The 10,624-nt window shown below is 42.5% G+C and overlaps 1 protein-coding gene across 15 annotated transcripts in view; it reads right to left on the bottom strand.

Moving 5' to 3' along the window:
* The window catches only part of KIAA0319 (KIAA0319 ortholog), a 64,978-nt gene that overhangs the window by 4,537 nt on the left and 49,817 nt on the right, over positions 1-10,624 (bottom strand). For 12 of the 15 annotated variants that reach the window (XR_002434775.1, XR_002434776.1, XM_021385533.1 and 9 more), the window contains 2 exons: positions 9,511-9,602; positions 7,851-8,039 (listed from right to left, as the gene is read on the bottom strand). The exons of 2 other annotated variants lie outside the window; for them this stretch is intronic. Coding sequence is in view for 11 of the 13 variants with exons in the window: in XM_021385533.1 (XP_021241208.1) it covers positions 7,861-8,039; positions 9,511-9,602 (271 nt within the window). In the remaining 2 variants the exon portion in view is untranslated. The remainder of the gene's footprint in view (positions 1-7,850; positions 8,040-9,510; positions 9,603-10,624) is intronic. One more of the 15 variants, XM_021385527.1, reaches the window with a different exon arrangement.

Below are 10,624 nucleotides of genomic sequence, written 5' to 3'. Positions count from 1 at the left end.
GAGACTGTACGTCCCCTGGAGCATGGTTAAAAGGATCAGGACCACAGATGATGGTCTGTTCTACCCTCCTGCTCAAAGGAAGGCATTCAGAAAGGAGGAGACAAACCGAAAAGGCAAAGGTTGGCTGCACAGTTGGTGACATACTCAAGGCTTTAGCTTCTATGATTATGGATCGGATCTACTTTTGAGAATCCGTGTCTGCTGAGATGGGATTCACCTGACCAACAGGCAAAAGCATCTGTGCCAACAAGCCAGCCAGACTTGCAACAAAGGCTTTAAACTAGACTTAGCAGGGGGAGAGGATGAGATTTGAGCAACAGAGAAGAATCAAGGGATGCTGATGCATTATGTACCAACAAGGCAACATCTGTAAAATGCCTTAATGGAATCAGAGCTGCTTCCTCCAAAGAGGTGACACTGTCAACAGCCCAAGTGAAGTGCCTCTATAGCAATGCATGGGTAACAGATACCGGGAGTTGGCAGCCTCTGTGCAGCTGGAAAGCTATGATCTAACTCCTGTCTCTGAGACTTGGTGGGACAAATCACATGACTGGAACACTGTAACTGACAGCCATAAACCATTCAAACAGGATAGGCAAGGAAGGAGAGGTGTGTGTAGGGGAGGGTTTGCCCTACAGGTAAAAAAAAAAAAAAAACCACAACAATTTAATGCACAGAGGAGCCTCTGAAAAACAGTGATGAACAAAAAGCAAGATGGCTGGAATTCTGGTCAAAATGAAGTGTACAAAGGAAACGCATGGACAGTGGAGGAAAGAAAATATATGCAGGAAAGAACACAGGGATGGGATCAGGAAAGCTAAGGCACAGTTGGAACTGAATCTGGCAAGGAATGTGAAAAACAATAACAGCTTCTGATGGTACATTCGTCAGAAAAGGAAGACTAAAGAAAATGTACACCTTTTGATAAGCCAGACAGGAGAACGTGGAGAAGGCTGAGGTAGTCGACAATATTTTGCCTCAGTTTTCACTGGCAACGACTCTTACCAAATCCCTCAGTCCCTGAGTTCCCTCTGGCATGGACTGATGGAACAAACTCCCTCCTATCAGATTCAAGACCATCTGAAGAACTTGAACATAGACACTACAGGGCCCAGAGAGATGCATCACGGGAATCTGAGGAAATTGGCAGACACAGCTGCTAAGCCACTATCCATCATACCTGAAAATGCATGGTAGTCAAAGTTCCTAGTACATGGCTGTCCAATCTTTCGGCTTGTCTATGTGACATTGAGCAAACACGAATTGCCATGGGGTGCATATAAAATATATAATAAACTTAATGTATATAGGTAACAAAACTATTTTTTATGTATTTTTATTAAAACATAAAAAAACAGAGCAACAAAAACATAAAACTAGTGGGATGTTTGACCTTGTTTTTGTGAAACTTATGCATCAGGATGGTTTGATGGCAGTGGCTGTCATTTCTATTGAGTTCTCAAGGTGTTTCTGCATATAATGAATTTTCAAATTGTAATCTTTGAAAACTGACACGATTTCCTTCCAAATTAAGCACAGTGCCATGTTATTCATCAGCACTGCACTGAGCCCTCCCTGTGTCCTGAGACTGGCCTGGGCCACTCATCAGAGTAGAGCTGCTGCTGTGATGACATGGCAGCCAGGAGTGTGGGCTGCATCGCGAGTGGTGTTGGGCTGCGGGCTGGACGTGCCTGCCCTAGTGACTGGAGAAGAGGGAATACCACACTGATTTTTAGAAGATGGCAGGAAGGAGGATCCTGTGAACAACCAACCAGTCAGCTTCACCTCAGTGCCTAGTAAAATCAGATGGAATAAATGATCCTGGAAATTACATGAAAGCACATGGAAGACACGAAGGTGTTTAGAGGCAGTCAACATGGCTTCACCAAAGGCAAAACATGTTTGATTAATCCACTGTCCTTCTACAGTGGAGCAGACATCAGAAGACAAAGGAAAAGCAACTGATGTCATCTACCTAGAATTCCATTAACACCACTGACACAGTATCTCAAAATGTTCTTGCCTCTAAACTGCAGAGATATGGATTAGATGGACAAACGATAAGGAACTGGCTGGATGACCATATCCACAGTTACAACCAACAGCTCAATGTCTGGAAACCAGTAATGGGTGGTGTCTCTCAAGGGTCCATACTGCAACCAATCCTGCTCAGTATCATTGCTAATGGGACTGAGTGGACCCTCAGCAATTTTGCGGATGACATGAAGCTCAGTTGTGCATTAGTTACTCCAGTGGAAAGGAATGCCAACCATAGAAAACTCCACGAGGTTCACATGGGGCCATCTCAAGTCTGTAAAGGTGAGACAGTGGCCTACTTGAAAAGTGGGCCCACATGAACCTCATAAAGTTCAACAAGGCCAAGTGCAAGGCCCTGCACCTGGGCTGGGACAATCCCCAGTATCAGTACAGACTGGGTGAAGAACTGATTGAGAACAGCCTTGCAGAGAATGGGATAGTGGTGAATGACAAACTGGATATAACCTGTCAATGTGGGCTGGCAGCCCAGAAAACCAATCATATCCTGGGCTGCATCAGAAGAAGTGTGGTCAGCAGATTGAGGAGATGATTCTTCCTCCAGGCTCTGCTCTCAGGAGACCCTACCTAAAGTAATGCATCCAGCTTTTGAGACCCTATCAAAAAAAAGATATGAATTTGTTCAAGTAAGTCCAGAGGAGAGACACAAAAATGATCAGAGGGCTGGGATATCTCTCCTCTAAAGACAAGTCTGAGAAAGTTGGGCTTGTTCAGCCTGGAGAAGGCGAGGCTTTGGGGGAAACCTTATTGTCACCTTTCAATAAAAAAGGGGGGCTGTCAACGGTTTACGGGCATTTGGCCCGGTTCCGTGACAAGGGGGATGGGGGACCCACGGGCCCACGCCCTGGGAAAAGGGAAAAGGCGAAAAGGGTAAGGAGATGGCCCTGAGAGCAAAAACAGCGGCAACAATCTGAGGAGAAACAAACTAATTTACTAAATAAGATATCGGAACGCCAAACAACACACTATAATACAATATAATGACAATTTAAGCTGATAAATCCAATACAGAGAGAGAGAATGTCCCAAAATCAAGGTAGGCCTTACTCTACTACCGACGATAAGACGGCTGGAGAGCGAGGTGCTGCCAGGATGAGAGACGGGCAGAAAAAAGGATGAGGTCTCATGATCTGCAAGTTTTTATCTTTTCCCTCTGGCCAGAAATGGTAACAGAGGAGCAAAGTACCTTGGGGAATGTAGTAGTCCTTCTCTTCCGAGAACCAGGTACATTCACTACATGATGTTATGATGTGGAATACCAATAACCAAAAATCACAAAACCATGTCAGGGGCTTATAAGAAAGAAGAAGAAAGACTTTTTACCAGGGCCAAGGAGAAATGGTTTTAAACTAAAAAGACAGGAGATTTCGATCGGATGAAAGGTGAAGTATTTTTTTTTTTTATGAGAGTAATGAGATACTGGAACAAGTTGCTCTGTGAAGCTGTGGATGTCCCATCATCAGAAGTATTCAAAGCTGGACTATTCAGGGTATTGACCAACCTGATCTAGTGAAAGATGCCCCTGTGCATGGCACAAGGGTTGAGCTAGATGATCTTTAAAGGTCCCTTCCAACCCAAACCATTTTATGATTTTATACAAATGGCATAAGTAATGGCACTGTTGCTGATAGAAAGCCGTAGATGCTTGTGTAATTTCCATTTTTTTTCAAAATGCCTATTTCCAAGAGCATAATTCCTGATAGAATATTTTGGGAATTTGCACAGAATGGATTAAGCTCAAATATTTTGCAAAGTATTCTGGGTGGGTTTTAACTTTTCTTTCGGCATTCTTTAAAGTGAATACTGCATTACTATGTTAATACATCTGAAGTAGAAATTGAAAGGAATCAAAAGCTGTCCTGGTTTATTGATCAATGAACAAGGACCTGCTGGTTAAAATGAGGGAAAAGAGGAACATGCACAGGGAGCGGAAGCAGGGATGTGTGGCCTGGAAAGAATACAGAGATGCCATCCAGACATGTAGATGGGAACAGTAAAGCCAAGGCGCACAAGGAGCTGAACTTGGCAAAGGATGGGACAAATAACAAGAAAGGATTCTACAGGAACGTTGGTTTGACTGAAATAGACATGGAAAAGGTCAAGGTATTTGAGTTCTTTGCCTCAGTCTTCACTGGCAGTCAGGCTTCCTATGTCTCTCATGTCCTTCCCATATCCCTCCCAAGCAAAATCCCTCTCACTGTAAGAGAGTAATTCAGAGACCCACTGATGCAAATGAATACATTCAAGTCTGTGGGGCCAGATGACATGCATCCTAGGGTCCTAAAGGAACTGGCTGATGTGGCTGCAAAGCCACTCTCCATCATATATGAAAAGTCATGGCTGTCAGGCAAAGTCCCCAGTGACTGGAAAAAGAGGAACATCACACCCATTTTTAAGAAAGGGAGAAAGGAAGACCCAGGGAACTACAGGATGGTGAGCCTCATGTCTGTGCCTGGGAAGATCATGCAGCACATTCTCCTGAAAGCTATCTTAGGGCACATGTGAGACAAGATGATCTGAGATAGCCAGCACGGCTTCACCAAGGGCAGATTGTGCCTGACCAATCTGGTGGCCTTCTATGATGGAGTGATGGCATTAATGGACAAAGTAAGGGCAACGGATGTTGTCTGCCTGGACTTCTGCAAGGCTTTTCACATGTTCCCAGAGCACATCCTTATCTCTAAACTGGAGAGCTAAGGATTTGAAGGCTAGACTATTTGATGGATAAAGAATTGGTTGGACGGTCACAGTCAGAGGGTTGTTGTCAATGGCTCCATGTCCAAGTGGAGGTTGGTAATGAGTGGTGTCCTCCCAGGGGTCCATCTTGGGACCAGTGCTCTTCAACATCTTTATCAATGACATAGATAGTGGGATAGAGCATACCCTCAGCAAGTCTACTAATGACACCAAGCTGAGTGGTGCAGTTGATACAATAGAAGGAAGGGATGTCATCCAGAGGGACCAGCACACACTTGAAAAGTGGGCCCACTTGAACATAATGAAGTTCAACAAGGTCAAGTGCAAGGTGTTGCACCTGTATCAGGGGACTCCCAGACATGTGTACAGACTGGGAGAGGAACTCATTGAGAGCAGCCCTGTGGAGAAAGGTGTGGGTGTCCTGGTGGACAAAATTGGGACTGCAGTGTGTGCTTGCAGCCTGTGAGGCCAGCTGTACTAGGCTGTACTGTATTCTGGGCTTCATCAAAAGAGGGGAAGCCAGCAGGGTGAAGGAGATGACTGTTCTTCTCTACTCTGCCCTTGTGAGGCCTCATCTGGAATACTGTGTCCAGGTACAATGCCCCCTGCACAAGAAAGACACAGAGCTGTTCAAGCAAGTCCACTGTGAGACCTCATTGCGGTCTTCCAGTACTTAAAGGAGTTTATAATCAGGAGGGAGACAGACATTTTAATTTTATATGTTCTGATAGTGATAGGACAAGGTAGTGTGATTTTAAACTAAAAGAGAGATTTACATTAGATGTTAGAGGGAAAATTCTCCCTCAGAGGATGGTGAGGCACTGGAACAGGTTGCCCAGAGAAGTTGTGAATGCCCCAGACCTGGAGGTGTTCAAGGCCAGGTTGAATGGTGCCCTGGGCAGCCTCATCTAGTGTCTGGTTTAGTGGGTGTAAAGCCTGCCCATGGTAGGGGGGTTGAAACTAGATCATTTTTGAGGTCCCTACCAACCCAAGCCATTCTATAATTTTACGACTTATTAAATATAAACAAACACACTCCAAAAGGGGAAGGATGAGAAAGTAGATGCATTTCAGTAAATATTCTAAAACTTATAAATAGTTAAAACTTGGATTCTAAAGAAACAAAATCAGACAATTTATATTTCATCTGTTGGAGGACATGGGAAAAACAAAGAAAAAACCTACATTAACCTTTTTTAGCCCATTTCTGCCTATCCCACCTCTATGATACCTGAGACCACACTCAGGTCTCCACAGAAACAAAGGGCTGGGCACAGGCTCTCAGTGTGGTACTAATAACTTCACAGACAAGAAATCAAATGTATGAGACCAAGCACAGTCATGAGAGGATTCAAATCACGAGCATGCCGTGTTACTGCACTTTCTGTCTGCTGATTCCTTCCAACCTAGTTAGTTCTTCTGTCTTTTGCCCAACTCCATTAACAAGAGATGCACAAAAGCCAGTGTTCAACCCAACCAATCTTTTGTGTCAGAATTCCATGAAGAGGTGAAGAAAGCTCCAGAAATTCTCCAAGTTATTCCTCATTACAGGGGTGAGTTATGTTCTCTCTGTGCCCCTTCTGATCTGCCCCTCATGATCTCTACACTGTTCTACCACTCCCCATTAATTGATTTTTTACCATCAGATTAAAAAACAACCAACCAACACATACAAAAAACATCAAGCAAAAAAACCCTGTCCAATGTGCTCCCAAGGGGAATGTTTTCTGCAATACGAAATATCATTTTTCTAGCTCAGCCCAAGACCTCCAACATGTCAGTAAAGAACCCACAGGAAAGGCTGGCATCCTTGCCAGACAGTGCCACAGGTGCTTATGCCCCCACAAGAGAGGCTTACGTACAAAAGCCAGGTCTTCTGTGTGCGACTTCAAAAACAGTATTGGGAACATGGCTTTAAAGCCTAACAAACCCAAGGAAAAGAAATTATCCATACTGCAAATGAGAGCAGCAACATCAGAACTCAAATGCTTTATTCCAATACATCTAGCCACTGAATAACTAGAGGAAAATGTAAAACAATTCAACGTTCAAGCTAAAACCTTAGAACCAACCACCAAGCTGTATAGATAAGCATTAAACCTTCTGCTCTACACATGGTACTTTGCCATAAGCATTTCACTACACAAATGCCTGTCACATTCGTTAACTGAGCACCGAGTCTGATAGATTGAAACTTAACTAAGAGTTTGGTCTTAAAAGGGCCATAGCTCTACAAAAGTGCTAAGCAAAAGATTGTTTAGGATGCTCAGAAGGCACATGGCCCTGAGTTCTCAGTGCCTCTCTGCTACTGGCTGCTGGCTGGACACGGCAAACTCCATAGAAAGCAGAAGTGCCTTTGTCATTACAGAAGCAACCTAAGGTTGGACTTCCCTGCAGGCACCATACTGAGACACCATACACGTGTAAATACGGAGAACACTGCATCCTGCAGCACAAAGATGTATCACATTACTTTATAGCTAAGTGCAACTAGTAAATTGTAAGCTTCCTTTAAAAACAAAAGTATTTCCATCTGATGATCACTACTCTAGAAAAGGTAGTCACACAAAGCATAGTCAGAAAAACACAACGCATTACAAATGTTGCCTCTCTGTGCTCCTGACCTAAACCGAAAATGGAGGCTGCAGTAACATACTGCTCTCTACAGTTTTAACAGAAATTCTGTATATTGGTTTTTGCTGTTTCAGGTCAGTTTCATAATCACATGGCTCCTCTGAGAAAAAGACAGGGGCACAGGACATATACTTGTATGTATCTCAATTACCATCTATTGTTAGTACCATAATGACCCTGGCTAATTTTGTAGCAGTAATGCAAAAAAAACGGCTTTCTGAATTTCAGATAAACATCAGCATGGAACATGCAAGAAATAAGATGTGCATTTCCTTGTTTCTATAGCAGTAACAATAGGAGTTAGCTGACCATATAATATTTTCTTCTCCCTTCCTTCCCACTGTTCTAGAAATTTACCCTTTCACCTGCAACTAGTTGATATTTTAGGAAGCTTTGGATTTAGAAAATCAGAGGTTGGTCAGCATGTCTTAGATGTGTTGGACTAGTGTGTTCTATGCTTTTACCCTCATTCAGTTATCTGTCTTTGGAGCTGTAGTTGAAGGAAACGCCATTTCTAATTGATCCATTCATAAGGGTTTTAGTATTCTCTCTTTCAATCCTTTCTCTGCTGAAGATAGTGTCCTGATCACTGTCAAACTCTGATTCAGAAACCATCAGGCTGGAGTTGTGTTCTGTACTTCTGTGTTTTATACCTAAAAATTACAAACAAAACAAAACAAAAACAACAACAACAAAAAATCACCAAGCTCATTAGAAACATTTCACTTTTGACAGTTTAATCATCCTGTACTCTGCTGTGATAGGAGAAAACAAGTGAAAACACTCTGCAACCCAGCATAAAAAGCCTGCACCACTACCATGACTCATTTAAAAAACTGGTCTAGGAGGTACAAAATACAGTCAGGTGGATACAATTTTGACCTCACTGCAGCCCTAGTGGTTTATGGCCATGGAAAGTGAACACACTCAGTTAAATTAGAAACAGTTAAGTGATCTTAGTACATAGTAACCCCCTTCTAATAGCCCAAATCTGGAAATTTGTCTGTCTGCTCAATTATCTGATTAAAGCGACTGGTAATGAGCAGTCATATTTTCTACAGAAATGTTACATTTTTCTTTCTATGACAGCAGTTTCTCACAATGACTGTATTTCCGTTGATTCTAATATTTTCCCTGCTAAAAACTGCAATAAAGTGAACTAGAATATATGTGGACAGGGGTTAGCAGCTGGAGTACCTGATGCTTAACAAGGCATTTATGGTCCAGAAGGGACCACAGTCTCACTGTCATGCACCAACAAAATCAGCTCCAAATTATGAAGTGTGTGTGTGAGGTGAAAGGGGGTTACATGGAAAAAGTCTGAGGGACAATTAGATGCTCTAAATTACAGTTGATGAAGAAGCTCAGAACTTTGTCTGATCCCAAGACACTGTGAAATAAATGAAGTGATTCTTGCCCAACAATTTCTCCATCTGTGTGTCAACGGTTTACGGGCGTTAGGCCCGATTCCGTGACAAAGGGGACGGGGGACCCAAGGGCCCACGTCCCGGGAAAAGGGGAAAGGGGAAAAGGGTAGGGAGATGGCCCTGAGAGCAAAGAACAGCGGCAACAATCTGAGGAGAAACAAACTAATTTACTAAATAAAATATCGGAATGCAAAACAACACACTATAATACAATATAATTACAATTTAAGCTGATAAATTCAATACAGAGAGAGAGAATGTCCCAAAATCAAGGTAGGCCTTACTCTACTACCGACGATAAGACGGCTGGAGAGCGAGGTGCTGCCAAGACGAGAGACGGCGGAAAAAGGGACGAGGTCTCGTGATCTGCAAGTTTTTATACTGCGAGCTTTTATCTTTTCCCTCCGGCTGGAAAATGGTAACAGAGGAGCAAAGTGCCGTGGGGACTGTAGTAGTCCTTCTCTTCTGAGAACCAGGTACATTCACTACATGATGTTATGATGTGGAATACCAATAACCGAAAATCATAAAACCATGACACTGTGCTTGCCTCTGTCATTCCCAACCAACTCCAGCCTCTGTGCTCTTCTTGACTGCAGATATCAGTTTAAAACTACTGACTGTAAACTTGGCGGATGAGTTAACAGCTTAAAGATATACTGCTTAGAGAAATTCCAAAGAAAGAGATAGCTCTTACCATATTTGGGTCGTAGCTCCATTCTCTCCTGCTCATCTATGTTATCTAGGATAGTATATTTTGTTTTCTTTCTTATCTTAGTCCTCTTTCTGCTAAAAAGGAAGTTACCACAAAGATATTTAGTTCTCACATAAATCCGCTTATCTCTTCTCATACACATAGCTACATATCCCATATATAGAACCTCCACTGAAGAAGAGCTGTTCCGGTTTATACCTGTAAAAAGCAGCTGCACAATCTGGACCAGAGAGCAGAATTTATTTGCTCTGTCATATATAAAGATGAAGAAATAAGGCAAGACTGACCTTATTTCCTAGCCCACAGGGGTTCGGTTTGTTCAATTTCAACACATTAGCTAGACACAAGATAGACATATTCATTAGATCCCAAATAAAATTTCTGAAAGAACTGCTTAGTTCCCAAACTAAATTGTTTAGGTGTTTGTTTATTTGGTTGGGTGTTTTAAAACTAAGAGAGTTTAAGTAGAGCTTGTCTGGTTATATTTACAGAGAAGACCAATCAAAAACAGAGAACAGCTCCCTCATACATATGCAGGAACAAAGCTCTACTGGTTTGCAGCCAAAAATAGACCCAATTTTTTCCTCATCCTTCTCCAGCATTCACTCCTACAGCGTTTCAGATCCTCACCTTATGTTTCAGCTGTTTGTGTGAGGATAAAAGCAAGGAAGCAGCTGAATTCCATGAACACTCTCTTTCTTACCAAATCCCTGCAAACCTGCATCCCACACTTATATGAGATGCACTTCTATTTAAACCTTTTCTACTAAATAGCACTGTTCCTTCAACCATAAAAAGAAAGCAATACCAACACCTGTGCATTTCAAACAACATCCCTTACATACTGAAAAGATACCCTAGATAAAGTTAAAAATCCAGGAAGACTTTGATAATGTCTCATTTTTGATAACACCTTAACACCTCTTTGCTGTGCTTTTTCATGCAGCAGCAAAAAATCTAGTTACAGAATCTGAACAGACTTCTGTTTCTAACCATTTCTTAGTGGCTCACTAGGAAAGACAAGACAGGTAGGGTGCTGGGGCACATGGAGGGGAATAAAACATACAGTGGTAGGTAAAACTGCTTAAGAAAAGAA

Source organism: Numida meleagris, chromosome 2 (genome assembly GCF_002078875.1).
Source record: "Numida meleagris isolate 19003 breed g44 Domestic line chromosome 2, NumMel1.0, whole genome shotgun sequence".
Classification (NCBI taxonomy): Eukaryota; Metazoa; Chordata; class Aves; order Galliformes; family Numididae; genus Numida; species Numida meleagris.
Note: the sequence above shows the minus strand (reverse complement) of the source record. Positions and strands in the feature narration are given on the sequence as shown.